At 39.1% G+C, this 19,229-nt stretch overlaps 1 protein-coding gene across 3 annotated transcripts in view; it reads left to right on the top strand.

The window, feature by feature from the left end:
- Positions 1 to 10,650, top strand: part of LOC149470821 (sodium channel protein type 2 subunit alpha-like) — a 257,204-nt gene extending 246,554 nt beyond the window's left edge. For all 3 annotated transcript variants that reach the window (XM_089660265.1, XM_089660254.1, XM_089660260.1), the window contains 2 exons: positions 1,347 to 1,617; positions 7,080 to 10,650. In XM_089660265.1, coding sequence (XP_089516391.1) covers positions 1,347 to 1,617; positions 7,080 to 8,275 — 1,467 coding nt within the window. In that variant the 3' untranslated portion in view covers positions 8,276 to 10,650. The remainder of the gene's footprint in view (positions 1 to 1,346; positions 1,618 to 7,079) is intronic.
- The last annotated feature ends 8,579 nt before the right edge of the window (positions 10,651 to 19,229 follow it).

Genomic DNA, 19,229 nt, shown 5'->3' with positions numbered 1-19,229 from the left:
GGAAGACATCAAAGTCAACTGATTGATATATTTATTAATTTCAGATATTTATTTAGTGCTGACAATTTACAAAGCATTTTACATGCAGTATGTTCACATCAGTTGCAGTCCTTTAGGACTTTGCAGTCCAACATCCCTATCTCACATACATACATACAGTAAGCATACACACATACTAGGGCCAGTTTAGACAGGAAACAGTTAACCTACCAGCATGTCTTTGGAGTCTGGAAGGAGCACAGGGAGAACATGCAAACTCCATGCAGATAGTATCCTGGGTGCGATTCAGACCAACAGTGTAAAAACTAAATTTAAAATAAGTAATAAAATTTTAAAGAATGTAAAGTGCCCCCGACCACTCGTGCTCATGGGTAAAGGCGAACGCACACATATTTAAAAAGTGATCATACCACACATGTGAGTTAACCCCACGAATATCAGCGTAAGAGTAATAATTGTAGGGCCAGACCTACTGTGTAACTCTAAACTGGTAACTTGTAATGGCTTTTAAAGCATTGCCTGTGGATAATGTAATGTACTGTAGTTAGTCACCATTCCACGGGCATGTGCAATTTTAAATCAGGAAATGTTTGGTATCTGTTTACTCGGCATAATATAATCTTTTGAATTTTAGCAAAAAAAATTTGTATTATATTGTGTTTGTGTTCACTAAAATTCATTAAAGCAGAGTTCCAGTCAGTTTTGTGTTTATTAAAAGTCAGCAGCTATAAAAACTTTAGCTGCTGACTTTTAATAAACACTCACTTACCTGTCCCAGGGTCCAGCAATGTGCTCACCCGTGCCGTCCCTTCTTTGCCTCTTCTCTCTTCAGCACCATCATCTCTAGGGCATCTGCTTAAAAAGATAGTGTTTGGGTGTTATAAGTAGTTTTTTAGGAAAAAATTCAGATTTTTACATGTATGGCTTTGTTTACATTACATAGGCACGTTCTATAAGTAATTGGGGCCTACATGGATTCACCCAAAGAACAAAACTTTGTGGCAGGGTGATCAGGTGTTTTTAAAGCTAACCCTTTATTGCAGGAAGCTCAGATTGGAAGTTTTTTTTTTTTTCGCCTGAAAAGCATGGTGAAGTTAGAGGGCAATTTTCATGAAATTTCAAATGAAATGTGAAATGTGATGTTATTCTTAAAAGCAAATATAGATTAATTGACGCATTCATTGACTCTTCCATTATTTTTGTCTGTTTCAGCAAAATTCTAGCATTGTATTTAATTACCAGTATGCAGAACTCAGACTTAGCTAGTAAAGAGAAATATGCTAACACAACAGTATATGTTAGAACTATTTTTTTACAGGAAGTGTTCACTAATGTTTTTTTTTTAGAACAAATACCAAGGTTTTGTGTTCGATATTGTAACAAGGCAAGCCTTTGACATCACGATCATGATACTTATTTGCCTTAACATGGTAACAATGATGATTGAAACAGATGAACAAAGCCAAGATATGGAAAACAACTTGTACTGGATCAACTTGGTCTTCATTGTCCTGTTCACTGGTGAATTTGTGATGAAGCTGATCTCACTGCGGCATTATTACTTCACAATTGGCTGGAACATATTTGATTTTGTTGTTGTCATTCTCTCCATTGTTGGTAAGTATTGTTAGTGCTACACAAGTGTAGAATTATTGTGAATAACGTCAAAGCAAAGGAAAAATAGTGATGTTGTTCAAAGGACGCAGAGATACCTGGATTTCCACTCTCATTATACTGTATATATAACCAACAAATGTATTCATTTGCTATAAGGACTGAACTGTTTGCAATATTGCAGACAATACATCAAACAAATTTTTAGTACAGATATAATGCTACATTTTGATTCCTCGCTTTTTTTTTTTCAAAAAAGTGAACCAAGCTTTTGTACTGTACTGGACAGGTGTAACAGGACTACTATTGGTAAAAAAAGGTTTAATCTTTTTCTAAGGTACGAGTTGTAACAATTTAATTCCCAGAATGGACTGTGAAAAAAAACATTTTCTTACCTATACACTAGCAGCTGTTGTCACCTTCAATGTAGTCCCCTTATGAAGCGATGCACTTTTCTAGACAACTGTGCCACTACCAGAACCTTTCCTGGAATTCTTTTTCCAGAACGCTGTACAGTATCTTTGTCACGGCACACTGCCAAAAATGTAATCAGATCAATGTACTTTTAAGGCATTTTTAATATTGGAAAAATGAAAGTTTGCGAAAGTCACAGGTGCTTAGTCAGGGGACTAGGGTGGTTGGTCAGGTTTTGCAATGGATTTCTGGGCTAGGAACTCACAAACACCTAAAGCATCATGTGTAGGAACATTGTCATGGTGGAGAATCCACTTGTCAGGCCAGAGGGCCAGTCTTTTTCTCCAGACAGATTCTTGTAACCTTTACATCTTCCACATTTGCATCCATCCTTTGCTTTTTTTGGCTGCCCACTTCCTGCGTCATTGTGAACATCTTCCTGCCCCTCCTTAAACCACGTATACCATTTATAAACACTTAATAAGCCTGTTGTAACAGAGCTAATGTTTCACTCACATTTTTGCAAATTTCCACACAAAATTTGATGTTAATCAGCTGCTCCAGATTCCTGTCACTAATTTTCTGCCAACAGCGCAACGCACACATGTTATTTCTTCTACTAATTTGTAAAGACTTTAAAGAATCAATTGGTCTGTGACCCAGGCAAGTGCAAGCTAGAACATGTCAGAACAGACTTGAATGTAAATGGCTGGGTGAATCACCACCGTAGTGCTATGCGTGGGCACTCCTGGAATTAAATTGTCACACCTTGTACATTCGAGAAGGGCAGCTTTTTCTTCCTTAAGTAAACTAATATATGCTTTTGAACTTAAGCTATTTCTTGTGGTGTTGAAATAGTAGGTGCCTTTGTCTATTTGTGGGACACATATTGAAACCAAGATTAATGGTAACATGGTTCATCACACTTCTCTGTGTCAAACTCGTGTAAACTAAAATATGAAATGTAATACAAATATTAATGTCAGTGTAATGTATATAATTATTTATTACCTGTCTTACCCTGTACTTGTTTAGCCAGTGTGGTGACAATTTAAAAAAAAAAGAAAGAAAGAAAGTTTACCACAGCCAGTCCGTTGATTCCCCTATCCATGCTTCCTAGCAGGTATTGCATTTAGACAGCTGTACGAATACCCGATTACTGAACAGTTAGGAACAACCAAGCTCCTTTAATTTTTCAGCCACATTTTCTGGAGCTTGGTGTGGAGATGAGCACAATGGTATTCATTACTTTCAATAAATAATTAGTATGTTGTATTTGTATGGTCTCTGCAGCTGAAAAACTAGAAACTAGAAAAAAATGCACCATGGATAACATAATAGACCCAGTTGTCCTAAAGCTTAAGGCTAAGCTGCCCATTTTCTTTCTACTCACCTTTCTCACTCGCAGTTAGCACCTTCCCTGCCAATGTTCCTACATAAAATGAAAATTGTGTATCCTTTTCTTCACAGCTATGATAATCAATGAAGAGACAAACACTCACTGCATTCATTTCCTGATTAGAGACTTCCACACTGCTGTGAAAAATTCTATAGTTGGGAGATGCTTACAGCTGTGAAGAAGTAGACTCTTGGGTTTTGACATTGAAGTATCTTTTTAGGTTACAAATATAAAACAGTAGGGATTTTTAATACACTACTAAGCCAGTCACTCAGTGCAATGATGTGCATATTACTTGTTCTGATATCTAATATGTGCATGGTTGTTCCAGCACAGTAAATCACTAACATGAGGATGAATAAAAAAAAAAAAAAACAACCTGTATTTTGAAGCTTCAAATAAAATCCATTGGCCATTTTCTAAATTTTGTTCACTAGTCTTGCATTTGACTAGGGTCAGTGTCACTACTTGTAGCATGAGGTGATACCTGGATCCTACAGAGGCAGCAAAGGCAGTCCAACTCCTCCAGGATGGCACATCAATACGTGCCATTGTCAGAAGGTTTTCTGTGTCTCCCAGCACGGTCTCAAGGGCATGAAGGAGATTCCAGGAGATAGCCAGTTATTCTAGGAGAGCTGGACAGGGCCATAGAAGGTCCTTAACCCATCAGCAGGATCGGTATCTGCTCCTTTGTGCAAGGAGGAACAGGATGAGCACTTCCAGAGCCATACAAAATGGCGTCCAGCAGGTCACTGGTGTGAATGTCTTTGACCAAACAATCAGAAACAGACTTCATGAGGGTGGCCTGAGGGTCCAACATCCTCTAGTGGGCCTTGTGATCACTCCCCAACACCATAGAGCTCGATTGGCATTTGCTATTGAACACCAGAATTGACAGGTCTTCCACTGGCACCCTGTGCTTTTCACAGATGAGAGCAGGTTTACCCTGAGCACATGTGACAGACGTGAAAAGGTCTGGAGAAGCCATGGAGAAAGTTATGCTGCCTGTAACATCATTCAGCATGACCGTTTTGGTGGTGGGTCAGTGACAGTCTGGGGAGACATATCCATGGAGGGACGCACAGACCTCTACAGGCTAGACAACGGCACCCTGACTGCCACTAGGTATCGGGATGAAATCCTGGGACCCATTGTCAGACCCTGCTGGTGCAGTGGGTCCTGGTTTCCTTCTGGTGCATGACAATGCCTGGCCTCATGTGGGAGAGTATGCAGGCAGTTCCTGGAGGATGAAGGAATTGATACCATTGAATGGCCCCCATGCTCGCCTGAGCTAAATCCAATAGAACACCTCTGGGATATCATGTTTCGGTCCATCCAAAGCCGCCAGGTTGCACCTCAGACTGTCCAGGAGCTCAGTGATGCCCTGATCCAGATTTAAGAGGAAATGCCCCAGGACACCATCCGTTGTCTCATTAGGAGCATGCCCCGATGTTGTCAGGCATGCATACAAGCACATGGGGGCCATACAAACTAGAGTACCATTTTGAGTTGCTGCAATGAAATTTCAGCAAAATGGACTAGCCTGCTGCATAATTTCTTCACTTTGATTTTCAGGGTCTTTGAATTCAGTCCTCTGTAGGTTGATAATTTTCATTTCCATCAAACGATGGGGCATCCTTATGTTCCTAACACATTACCTAGTCCATATCAGTATAGATATCCAGCATGATATTTTTCCCCATTGAGATCTGGTGTGTTTTCAAAGTGTTCCATTAATTTTTTTGAGCAGTGCATATGTTTAGGTGGGGGGCTTATTTACAGTTTTTATAGTTGACCAAAAGTCAGCCTTACATCAAATGTGTTGTGTGGAAGAGAGGCAGATATGTAAATCATATGTGATCTGATCCCAGTTAAAACTGCTGCAGCTTCTGTTCCTGTGTCACTGAGGTTTATGATATAGTAGCCTTTAACCCTTTCCACTGCCAGGTCCGTATGTCGTATGGATCTGAGAGTGGGGCGTTTTACACACAATCCAGTGGCTGTAGCCACTGGTTTTGTGTCCAAAAGTGACAGACTCCTGCCTTCAGGTGGAAGCAGTCGGGCGGCTGCTCTGCCGCCTGATTGCTTCCACAGCCCTTAGTAATAGTGTCTCCCCCACATGTACTCCCACCATGCATTCTGAACTCCACTTACCCATCTCCGGGTCCAGGGCTGACATGGCAGGTGCCGACGGGTAGAGGGGAGGGAGGAGAGTTGTCACATCTGCTCCCCTCCCCTTCTTACTGTGACCTGGAAAGCAATGTGTATGATGTCACTTCCGGGTCAACGCTGTCATTTTCCATTGCTAGAATAGCCAGGGAGAAATGTATTGCAGTGTGATCTGCATTGTAATACACCCAGTGGAGGCCAGAGGAGATATGCAGGATCATTTAGACCCTGCATGTCTGATTAAAGAGAATCTGTCACCTAAAAATCATCACATAGGGGACATAGAAGTTACGTTAAACAATTGTTTTTTTTTTGCAGAAAAATAAAGTTACACCCAAGCAAATATTTTCCCCCAAAAAAAATTTTGATGCCTCCCACCCCCACATACGCACGTACAAATATAAACGCAGGGGTCTGGGTCGCCTATGTCGATTGTGATACACATATTATGTATCTCCCCACACGCTTAAGTGAGAGCAATAATTACAGCACAAGATCTCCTCCTTAACACTAAACTGATGATCTGTAGGGGCTTTTGAAGTTTCACCTATAGAAAATATAGGGTACTGAAGTTTGTCACCTATTCACAGGTGCACGCAAATTTAAAGTTTGACATGCAACCTTGTCTTTTATATTTTACCAAAAGTTTGGGTAATTTATTGCGCATGTTTGCCCTAAAATTCACTTTACTGTGTAAGTGGTATGGTGGAACTACCACTATTTCTATTCTCTAGGGCAGGGGTGTCAAACTGGTGGCCCTCCAGCTGTTGCGAAACTACAACTCTCATCATGCCTCTGCCTTTTGGAGTCACACTTGTAACTGTCAATCTTTCAATGCCTCATAGGACTTGTAGTTTGGCAACAGCTGGAGGGCCGCCAGTTTGACACCCGTGCTCTAGGGTGTCTGCTTTCAGAAAATATATAATTTTTGGGGGTTTTGTGTAATCTTCAGGCCTAAAATAATTTTTTAAACATGTGCAAAAAAGGCTCTGGCAGTGAAAGGGCTAACACAAGTTAAGCCATTAATGTCTGTTTTGCATTTCCACTGAAAGATGCCTGATGTTGCTATTTTATTGACTCACATTGATCCCTGCTGAAAATTTCTTCTGGGGCAATTTCAGACATGGACTGCAAGCGCCGATCCTATGCTGACTTTCCAGCAGGTCCATTTTGACAGAAGCCGGTCTAATGACCAGCTTCTGTTGAAGAAATAGGAGTACACACGTACCAAAATTCTTCCAATTCCTGCTGGACATGTACACCCTGCTAAGTCTGTCATTAGGCCAAGGGGCATGTGGGCTTGCCTGCACAGCCTGGTGTTTTCATGATTTCCCTCCTCTCCACAAATTTTGTCTTTGTACTTATACAACATACATTATTTGTTTATATTTTTTAAAATGTTAATTGCAAAGTTCAAAATTTATGTCATGTTATTTTTTAAAATGTTGCCAGTCCTCTTTAACATCTTTATTTTTATTTTTAGGCATGTTTCTGGCAGACATGATAGAAAACTATTTTGTTTCTCCAACATTATTCAGAGTTATAAGACTTGCCAGGATTGGGAGAATCTTGCGTCTCATTAAAGGAGCCAAGGGAATTCGTACTCTGCTTTTTGCTTTGATGATGTCACTTCCTGCACTGTTCAATATTGGTCTTCTGCTGTTTTTAGTGATGTTCATTTACGCCATCTTTGGAATGTCCAATTTTGCTTACGTCAAGAAAGAAGCTGGAATTGATGACATGTTTAATTTTGAAACATTTGGCAACAGTATGATTTGCTTGTTCCAAATCACTACATCAGCTGGGTGGGATGGCTTATTAGCACCAATTCTGAATAGTGGTGCACCAGACTGCAACCCATATGCAGAACACCCTGGGAGTTCTGTAAAAGGGGATTGTGGTAACCCCTCTGTTGGGATTTTCTTCTTTGTTAGTTATATCATCATATCCTTTTTAGTGGTGGTAAACATGTATATTGCTGTAATTTTGGAGAACTTTAGTGTTGCTACAGAGGAAAGTGCAGAACCCCTTGGAGAGGATGACTTTGAAATGTTTTATGAAGTTTGGGAAAAGTTTGATCCAGATGCAACACAATTTATTCAGTACAGTAAATTGCCTGATTTTGCTGATGCTCTGGATCCACCTCTTCGCATACCAAAACCAAACAAAGTTCAGCTTATTGCAATGGATCTTCCCATGGTAAGCGGTGACAGAATTCACTGCCTTGACATCTTGTTTGCCTTTACAAAGCGAGTGTTGGGTGAAGGAGATGAAATGGATAATCTTCGCCAACCAATGGAAGAGCGTTTCATGGCATCCAACCCTTCAAAGGTCTCCTATGAACCAATTACATCTACCTTAAGGAGAAAACAAGAGGAATTGTCAGCGATCATCATTCAGCGATGTTTCCGACACTATCTTTTACGGAAAACTATTAAACAAGCTTCATATATGTATAGAAAAGAAAAAATGAAAGAAGTAAATAGCTTGCCCATTAAAGAAGACATGGTTATTGATAAGCTTAATGGGAACTCAACTACAGAGAAGACTGATATGACACCTTCTACAACATCACCTCCATCATATGATAGCGTAACAAAACCAGAAAAGGAAAAACATGAAAAAGACAAAGCAGAAAAAGAGGACAAAAGCAAAGATGCCAGGGAGAATAAAAAATAAAACTGCACATTTTTTCATTTGTGTGATAAATTGTTTACAACCTGTGAAGATGACCCATCTGTGTCAACAGGACTCCTCTGGGAGATCTATGCCAAACTGACAGTTCTTGCATACATGTACTCAAGGTCAGTGCCTATAATAAGACAGTGACCTCTTGTCAAGAGATGGTGTATCAGCCTTGACTGGTGGTTACTGTTTAAATAACCAGTTGACACTTCTTACGCAGAGGGCCAAAAACGGCTTCTCAGTCTGTTGGGACCAGTCATGGGAATGCAAACTTTTATTGTTTGTGTGTTTCACATAAAACACTGTAGTACAATAATTGTGTCCACTGTTTGCATTTTCAATTACCATACTGCCATATGTTTACAGACTTGTGTTAGTGGATCAACTGTTTTTTTTTTTTTTTTTTTTTTTTAATTTGTAGGTCATTTATTTATATATGTGACTATTTTTGTATATGGGTTTTACAGTACATTGGGGATATAATACAACCTTAAAAAAAATATTATAAGTCTAAGAAAAAAAAAAGACGACCACACACTGTACATGTGAGGAGGTTATTCACATTAACTCGAGCAGTCAGTGGGGACTCGTAGAAAACAAGAAGGCACACCTAAGCTTTTTCAAATATTGACACCGATGTGTGGGCTAGGATAGAAAAGTGTTTGCACCTACAATATCATCCCAGAAGTGACTATGAAATAAAGTCAATTTACGCATATGGCAAATCTACTTCTTAAGGTCGTCTTGCTACTCAAAAACCAATGAATCATAAAGAGCACTCCCATCTTTGTCCAGATCTCTAGATCGCATCTTCTCACTTTTTCCAGGTAAATTAAAAAGTGATTTTAAATAAAACATATATTAATAAAATACCATTGGCTGCTGTTATTGAGTGGCAGATATATGTTTGGATCAAAAGAGTAGGAAATATATCAAGTGCATATACTAAAACCAAACAAAATGGAGGATTCTTTGGATTGTGAGTGATATTTAGTGAACAAGACTATTTAATAAAACAAAATTTCCTATCAATATAGAGTAATGTCACTTATTTGTATATTTATTTTATTGAAACAGTTATATTTAATAATTATGCACTGTTGAGTTATATAATAATAAAATAGGGACCGTGACGATCTTTGGGGGAAAGCATATATTTAAGAAAATATATATATCATTGTTTATTAAGAAGGTTTAGAATGGAAAGATGAATAGTTACTTGCAGAGAGTTAGCCCTTGCACATAAAAAAACATGTGCAAGCTGTGGTCAGCAACTCAAGATCATTTCTCTGACCCATTATGTGCCTGTGAACTCCCGAGTCTTTGTAGCATGGAAATATAGGTGTGTTTTGCCAAAGGACAGAAACTCCTATTGTGTTTGCCTAAATGGTTTGTCTGTCTTCAAAAAAAAACAGACCAGATGACAGCACATTAGTAATTTTGAAAGTGTTCCATAATGGAATGTACAACAGAAATTATCAAGGCAAAACACATCTCCCCATAAGAAGCACGTCTATACATGCTTATAAAGTAGGTTGTGGCTGTACTATGTATAGGGCCCATGCCATTTAAGGGTTTAGACAGTAGCAATTAACAAGACTCCATTTGAGATTTTCCAAGACCTCTGCGTGAAATGCATTTCCTGTTCCAAAATCAATAGTGGGAGAAGGGCCAATATGTACTTCATTGATGTTTAATATCAAGTTTGTTGATGATGTTGGAATTTTATGTCTACAACAACAGACTGATGTGACCACATGATGACATATTCCACAAGATGCTATCATGACACTTAAAGAGGTGTATCATTTATCGATTTCACTGGTAAAAACAAATTAATCAATAAATGGGCGTCTTCCCTGAATGATTGTAATTATTTTTTGACACAAACTCATGCAAAAGAAACTGTTGCTTCATAAATGAAGAAATAGCTGTGTTACACTGTTGCCAAAACCAGTTGTGTACTGTCTTAACAATTCTGTGTTACAAAAAAGTGATAGTACCTTTCAAATGTTAATGTAGACTCGGTCTTTTGAAAAAATGCAAGTGTTTTGATAATATATTATACAAACTGTCTTGAATGTACATTGTAGATAAAACAGCAATTGTATTCCACTTAGCATGTCACAGTATGGGACTCCTTCAACATTTATTCCATACAAAGTGTCTTAATTATATTTTTGTCTTATACAGTGTACAGGATACAGTATGGACACAAAACATAAATGCAGGGCCCCCATTCATCACTAATTTTTTCTTTTTTTATTACGTCTGAAAAAAACTTTACCTGGATCTTTGTGACATTTTCTAAGATTCTTTATTTAAGCTGATAGTTGAAAATTAATAAAAATACGTATTGGCTACTTAAATTATGTTTGGGTATGTGGTATAATTAATGAATTGAGTTTTATTGCTGCTTGCTTATTTTTACATAAGTGTCTGTCAGGTCTAGTAGCAATTTTTAGCTCTTTTTTAAACAACTTGCCATTTAAGTATAAAGATATTGACATGGATTTATTAAATACATAGAATGATAATTTAGACTAACTAGTGCAGCTAAGTTCACTTAAATAAATTGTATGCAAGGGAAAGTCCCATTATTTTAATTGCTTGTCACTAGGTGAACAAATTTTTATTGAGCTAACTGAACGCTGACCTCCTCTATGCCACCAAACCGACTATAGGTAAGGGCTCATTCACACTATTGCTTTGTGGTAACATACACAGTGAAAGACAATGCACATTTCATATGTGGTGTATTGAGGTGCAATCAGTGGTGTATTTAGGTATCGTGCCGCCCTAGGCAACACAAAAATTGTTTCCCCCCATTGACCAACAACACTCCAGCCCCCCACCCAAGAGAGCCTTCCACTACCACCGCCCTCCATACAATGGTAACCCCCACCCCACCCCGACAAGAGATAAAACACTCACCTTCACAGCTCCGGACATCCCCGGGAACAAGAGTCAGGCTCTGCATACACCATCAAGCAGCCCAAAGCCTCTCTCAGATCCCACCTGGTCCCTGTGCTGCTCATGTCCCTTTTTTCTTTCCTTCTTTCAGGGAACAGTGCTACCCCCTGAAAAATGCTGCCCTAGGCAAATGCCTGGTTTGCCTTGTGCTAAATACACCCCTGGGTGCAATGCTTTCAGAATGACACTCCAACGCACCTTGCTAATGGACATGCATGACAACAAACTAACATGCATGGAAAGAGGGAGGATGGAATGCTGTATTCCAAAGGAGCAGCCCAAGTGTAAGGAAGAGTGAAAGTGGCTTCATCCCAGCTCCTTTCAGAGCATGCTTCCCAATGCGTTTCACCTCGCCCACAGGGCTTAGTCATAAGGGTTATCACTAAGCCCTGTGAGCACGGTGAAACACATCAGGGGCATGATCTGGTAGGAGTCAGGCTTCTGCCACTTTTACTCTTCATTACAACTGGGCTGTTCCTTTGAAGTGTGGCATTCCATCCTCCCTCTTTCCATGTGTCTATACAGAGCTGGGATGGGCTATTTTAACTCTGGCACCCACATTCAGTGCGAGTCAACGGAGTAATATAGGATGAGAGCGGCACTCGGGGCCTATATGGTTCTCCAACACACTAACATGCGCTGTGCTACCAGAAGTTGTACATGCACCATTTTTTGGTGAGTTTGGCAGCCTATTCAAGTGAATAGGCTTCTGTGATGCAATGCATATCAATGTGAAGAATAACATGTTAGCGCCCCACAATAGTGTGCATGTGCCATTAATCTTTAGTCACCACAAGGTAAGTCGTTCAATTGATTACAGAAGAACTCCAGTCACTAGAAATAATACATCAATTTTTCCAGTAGTAAATATGTGCAGATGGTTTTCTAAACCAAAAACTGGAGTCAATTTTTTTCCTTCCAATTTATTCATCAGAAAATACAAAGCAGGCACTGGCATATAGGTGCCATAAACCATACTACAAAAATATTTGTTTATGCTATATTTTTGCAGAGGCACATCTTATACTGTATGTAAAAGTATCTTTGTATATAAATTTAGATATTAGCAGATACAGTGTCATCATAGTTAAGTCAGCTTTCTACAGCAATATTTTTAAGTGCAATGTAATTATACCTGCTGCCATGCAACAATATAATACTTATATGTGCATTTTCCGATGGCATTTCCCCTGGAGGTGAATTACTAAAGGTGTGCATATTCAGTGAGCCTGTGTTAGACTGGCCTTAGACTAAAGGAAGGTGGTTCATTGTGCAGGCACAAACTAACCAAGTCATGTCAAGGTCATGATTAACCAGTGGGCATGGATTGCTATCACAGACATGAAAGTATCCCCCAGGCCAGATGAAATGAGCTCAGGACTGGTTTTCCATTAACAGATCCTGTTGATGCCCATTGCAACCTCCCTCTGCTAGGATCAGGTATTTTACATAGGACACTTCCTTGTTTGTTTGTCCTAACCTGGTGTAGAATGTTTTGATAATGTGTCATTGACATTATTTTAGATGACTTATCCCACTGATAATGGCTGAAAAGTCTGTGGCCAATAGTTATAGATAATGAAACCTCTTTGTCTCCGGCACCCATAGGCCCAAGCCTACTGTGCCTAATGGCAACTCCAGCATTGAATGAGCCAGATTGGGGAATAGCCATCTCATTTTCATGACCAGCTGTTTGTTTTCCATGTTTGGTTTTGCTGTTGCATACAAACACAGGTTGGCTGATTTATTGTAAGCTCCCAGTAAATCACCTCCTTGTATGTGTAATCTTAAGATTAGGCAGAACAGCATATTTTCCAATGACATAGATTCATTGGCATAGTTAAATTTATTGCAGAATAGAACATTTAGAAATTTATGTTAATGAAAATCTTTTTTTTTTTAAGCAAATCTAAAACATTATTTAGTATTTTATAACATGTTTTGCACTTTACTTTTTCACAATATTTATATTTAAAGGTGAGCATATTCAGTGAGCCTGTGTTAGACTGGCCTTAGACTAAAGTAAGGTGGTTCATTGTGCAGGCACAAATTGACCAAGTCATGGTAAGGTCATGATTAACCAGTGGGCATGGATTGCTATCACAGACATGAAAGTATCCCCCAGGCCAGATGAAATGAGCTCAGGACTGGTTTTCCATTAACAGATCCTGTTGGTGCCCTTTGCAACCTCCCTCTGCTAGGATCAGTTCTTTTACATAGGATACTTCCTTGTTTGTTTGTCCTAACCTGGTGTAGAATGTTTTGATAATGTGTCATTGACATTATTTTAGATGACTTATCCCACTGATAATGGCTGAAAGGTCCATGGCCAATAGCTATAGATAATGCAACCTCTTTGTCTCCGGCACCCATAGGCCCAAGCCTACTGTGCCTAATGGCAACTCCAGGATTGAATGAGCCAGATTGGGGAATAGCCATCTCATTTTCATGACCAGCTGTTTGTTTTCCACGTTTGGTTTTGCTGTTGCATGCAAACACAGGTTGGCTGATTTATTGTTAGCTCTCAGTAAATCACCTCCTTGTATGTGTAATCTTAAGATTAGGCAGAACAGCATTTTCCAATGACATAGATTCATTGGCATAGTTAAATTTATTGCAGAATAGAACATTTAGTAATTTATGTTAAAGAAATATTTTTTTTTTTTGTTAAACAAACCTAAAGCATTATTTAGTATTTTATAACATGTTTTGCACTTTACTTTTTCACAATATTTATATTTAAAGCTTTAACTTTTTCCAGTTTAAATTTCTGTAGATTAAAGTAATGTACAAAAAAATAATAAAAATAATTTTATCAGGGTTGATTAAATATGGAGGATGATCTTCTGCAAGTATGATCTTCAATATATAAATACATAAATATGGGTGGATTTACTGAAGCTGGAGAATGCAAAATCTGGTGCAACCAATCAGCTTCCAGGTTTTATTGTCAAAGCTGAAGTTAGAAGCTGATTGACTACCATGCACAGCTGCACCAGATTCTGAGTGCTCCAGTTTTAGTAAATCCCCCCCCCCCCATGTGTATTCCTTTTAACATTGAGACAATATAGGTATATGAATATAAATATTTTGGGGAAGATACTTTTTTCACAGAGAACCTTTTTTTTTATTTAGCATATAAAAATACTTTTAACAGAAGGGTGAATTCATAATGGAGCAATTTTCTCTGCCTTAGTGGACCTCTCTTATAAGAATAAAAACATTGTAAATTCTGCAGAATCTGTCTTAATGTTTGCAACACAGGTTGACTGGGCCATCATTAAAATAATGGCTTCAAATTAAAATTGTGATAATTTTTATTACTCTTCACTCAGCCCAACTGATAGATGGCACTCAGTATAGAATTACTTTAAAGCTGAACTCCAGTCAGTCATGTAAAATTTAAACATGTGGTTCCCTAAAAGACAGCAAGGTCTAAATATACATTTATCCTTGGAGGGACTTTAAAGCAATGGTGTACTTATCTTTGCCACTCGTCTTCGCTGGTCATGCAGCCACCTCTTCTTGAACATCATCTGGCACAATGCTGGCCCACCTACATTCCAGGAGTGGAGGATAGCTTACAAATTTCTGAAACCTCTCTTAGACTAACCAACAATCATACTTTCTGTGGGTAGGGGTGGGAAGGATCCACATTCTACTAATTTTTCTATGGCTAACTGGAGGTTAGCTTTGAAGGAAAACAAATCACAAAGATGCTGTTGTAGGCATGGTCACTTAGGACTCAAGGAAAACTAGTGCAGTAAGTTAAAGTGGCTAACTTCTCTGACAGTCAAAACCATTTTAAGTCTGAGGCAGTTGAGATAAGTGTTTATGGCTTCAGTACCGTTCTCCATCCCTGAACCACTGTGCAGACACAGGAAGAATACATTGTTTCATTGCCTCCTGTGGTTCTGGTGGCACTGTGAGAAAGAATTTAAAAGAATATAAAGCACGCTATCAGTTGGTTCCCTTTACTGGTATTACTTTAGAAACAGGTTAAAACACTACCAAAAATATTTATTTCCTTCCTACTTAGTCTTTAGTGATTTTTGGCGCACAGGTTTATCAACATGCACGTTAACAGTGCTACAACCCATGTGATCTATTACAAAATAATGATGGTCATCAATTGTTTACAATGTTACCAGGTTTTACACAATCTTTCGCATGCTTTTCTATGTTTTGTGCTTCATTTGCTGAAGCACTAAATTGCATAATTGCCTCATTGTAAATAATGCATTAATAAATTGTAGTACTTTTAATAAATATTACAATATTTCAGGAGTGTTTTCTTTATAACAGTATGTTCCATAATCCAATTTAAATATTCAGCAGGATTTTTCAATGTTTTTTTGGGGGGGGGGGTTTGTTTGCAGATTCATTGCCTAAACGTAGGTGTAATACAGTGCTAAATGCATTTTCCAGAATTTATTAGGGAAAAAAAATTGATTTTAAGTCCACTGGTCTCCATTGCTAGCACTGTGATGCATACTAGCACATTATGATAGGACCTTGCAGAGGGAAACATTTGTTTTTAAGATGGTTTACTACTGCTTTAATGTGAGATCTTTTTTTTTCAATAGGCTCACCTGTCTAAGAGGAAATTTCCCTTACATTGGAGAGATTTCTCTTCCTTCCTATTGTGTCTACACTATCCTTCCATTATAGAATTGATACACTATATTGGCAAAAGTGTTTAGACACCCGTCCAAATAATTGGATTCAGGTGTTTCAATCATCACCTCTATGGCCACAAGTGTATAAAATCAAGCACCTAGGCATGCAGACTGCTTCTACAAACATTAGTGAAAGAATGGGTCGCTCTCAGGCATGATTCGTTGATAGGTTGCCACCTGTGCAATAAGTCCATCTGTGAAATTTCCTTGCTACTAAATATTCCACGGTCAACTGTTAGTGGTATAACAAAGTGGAAGTAACTGGGAACAAAAGCAACTCAGTCACGAAGTGGTAGGCCACGTAAAATGACAGAGCGGGGTCAGTGCATGCTGAAGCACATAGTGCGCAGAAGTCGCCAACTGTCTGCTGAGTCAATAGCTAAAGACCTCCAAACTTCATGTGGCCTTCAGATTAGCACAACAACAGTGCGCAGAGAGCTTCATGGAATGGGTTTCTATGGCCAAACAACTGCATCCAAGCCTTATATCACCAAGTGCAATGCAAAGTGTCGGATGCAGTGGTGTAAAGCATGCCACCACTGGACTCTAGAGTAGTGGAGACATGTTTTCCTGGAGTAACACATCACACTTCTTTGTCTAGCAATCTGATAGACATGCCTGAGTTTGGCGGTTGCCCAGAGAACGGTACTTTCTTGACTGCACTGTGCCAAGTTTAATGTTTGGTGGAGGGGGGATTATAGTGTGGGCTTTTCTTTTCAGGGGTTGGGCTTGGCCCCTTAGTTCTAGTGAAGGGAACTCTTAAGGAATCAGCATACCAAGACATTTTGGACAATTTCATGCCCCCCTCTTTGTGGGAACAGTTTGGGGATAGCTCCTACCTGTTCCAACGTGACTGCGCACCAGTGCACAAAGCAAGGTCTTTAAAGACATGGATTGATGAGTTTGGGGTTGAGGAACTTGACTGGCCTGCACAGAGTCCTAACCTCAACCCGATAAAACATCTTTGGGAAGAGTTAGAGTGGAGACTGTGAGCCAGGCCTTCTCGTCTGACATCAGTGCCTGACCTCACAACTGTGCTTCTGAAAGAATTGGTCAAACATTCCCATAAACACACTCCTAAACCTTGTGGACAGCCTTCCCAGAAGAGTTGAGGCTTTTATAGCTGCAAAGGGCGGGCCAACTCAATAGTGAACCATATGGACTATGACTGGGATGCCATTAAAGTTCATGTATGTGTAAAGGCAGGGGTCCCAATACTTCTGGCAATATAGTGTATTTAAATTGTTAAAGGGTTGGGAGGAGCCCCCCTTATCCTTAAGTAGGCAAGTGAACTTAATAAATCTAACATCTTGCAATGGTTGGTGCATTAGATTTAATATTTACTCCTTTCAATTAATGAAGTGGATTTGTTGCGCTTGGAAAAAGGGATTAGATGCTTCCTTTGTAGAGGAAAATTGAGATAGAATAGAATAAGTGGTTTATTATAAACTAGAAACTGATAGGGTTAGGGTTATAACATGGCTATACTGATGAGAACTATTTGAGCCTGGCTCCAAAAAAAAAATGATAATTTTATTGTTTCGAAGTTGTAATGTCAATTAAGGGGTTTCTCTAGTACTTTTATTACACACAAGGAAGTATGAATGCCCTGGGAAAACTTGGAAATCACGTTTTTAGAGGAGCTCTAAAGTAAAACTAAAGGCAAAACTATATTTTGGACAGATTAGCGAGGTATTAAAACATTACTTAAAACACCTGTCAGGTTGCTATTGCTGTCTTTGTTACCATTAGGGAATTTCACCCTATTTTTCAATTTTTACGATTATAAAGAAAATCCAAACTTTTGGGTTGTCCCCAGAACAGTAATAGATGGGAAATCTTCAGGGATTCCCTCACTTTGGAAGGACTTCTCACTTTCTGTTTTGGTGTTTGTGACAAAAAGGGAAGGGAAATCCCTCTAATAGGGCGCAGAGGGTAAAAAAAAACGGGTTATTCCCCTGCAAAAAGGTTTGCCGTTTGCATGGAAATGTTTCTGTTAATATCAGGAATTTAAGTTTGAGAACTCATACTATTTATCTGTTAGCAGGAACCCAAGCATCACACCAGTATTAATTTATAGGATATTTGATAGATGGGAAAATGGGGTTACCATTCACTGACAAAATTTTGGATGAAAATGAGATCTTCTTCCATTTGAGGCATTTAGAGAAAACATTAGAGAAAATGTTAATGATAGTTTTTACAACTCTATAGACAGATAATTGATTAATAGAGTATGATAAAAGTGAAGCATTTAAATAGCCAGGGAAGTGGAGCCTTATTCTGGAAAACCTCCCAGTTAAAGCTGGATTTGAAAAAAAAACTATTTGAAACCTAAAAATTATCTCTTGCAGTGGGTCTGTACCTGATCTCCAAGGGTTAATAGATTGTTTTGTCTTGAGGAGAGGAGAAACAGTTTTACTTACCTGATTGTTCACTCCCCCCCACAGATGGTGCTTCCCCATGCTGCAATGGTGCACTCTTCCTTGGCATCATCATGTCCAGTGCAGGTCTATGCTCTCTGCTTTGGTATTAATGATGTCAGGTGATGTCAGGACCCTAGACTGCTTGAATATTAAAAAAAATCAACAAAGTCATTGAGTTACTATTTCAGGTGATCCAAATATATACAGTAACAAAATATAAACAAACATTCTTGAAATACAGTATATCCATTTCTTCTTTAGGTCCATTTCCCATGGACGATCTGATCAGGTCCGTCTGTCAATTTTTCAGGCAGACCCGATCGGAAAGGTTCATGCATTCTTGTGGACAGGTGGGAGTAAATAGACTCCTGTCTGTTTACACCTGCCTATCTCTGGGTCCACTAAAAAAAAACAGAAAATGGCCTATCCTCTTCCATTTAGGCGGATCAGACTGGAGGGTACACGGGTGTAAACAGATAATGGAGTCTGTTTACTCCCATCCGCCCACAGAGAAGAGCGAGCTCTGCCTGTCTCCACTCGGAAGAAATTGAAAGGACACAGATGTGTCATCTGCCCGCTATGCTCCAATCAACAGGGGATCTGTGAGCAGATCCTCTGCTGAGTGAAATGGAACCTGCCCCATGTGAAAAGGGCCTTAAAGCAATTCTTATGTTCATAAAAAAAGCCACAGCAAAAACTTTTAGATGGATGTTGCTGTTCATTGACTGTCAGAGCACAACATGGTTGGGTGGTGATGTTGACATTTGTAGTGAAGTTTGACAGGTTGTTTATGTAAACCTTAACCACTTCCCATCCGCTCTATAGCCCAAATACTGCTACATGGCGGCACGGGTGCGCACAGTCATGTAT

This window comes from Staurois parvus, unplaced genomic scaffold (assembly GCF_062004578.1).
Source record: "Staurois parvus isolate SC_StPar_1 unplaced genomic scaffold, SC_StPar_1.0 ptg000031l, whole genome shotgun sequence".
NCBI lineage: Eukaryota > Metazoa > Chordata > Amphibia > Anura > Ranidae > Staurois > Staurois parvus.
This window is presented reverse-complemented; position numbering and strand designations above follow the sequence as displayed.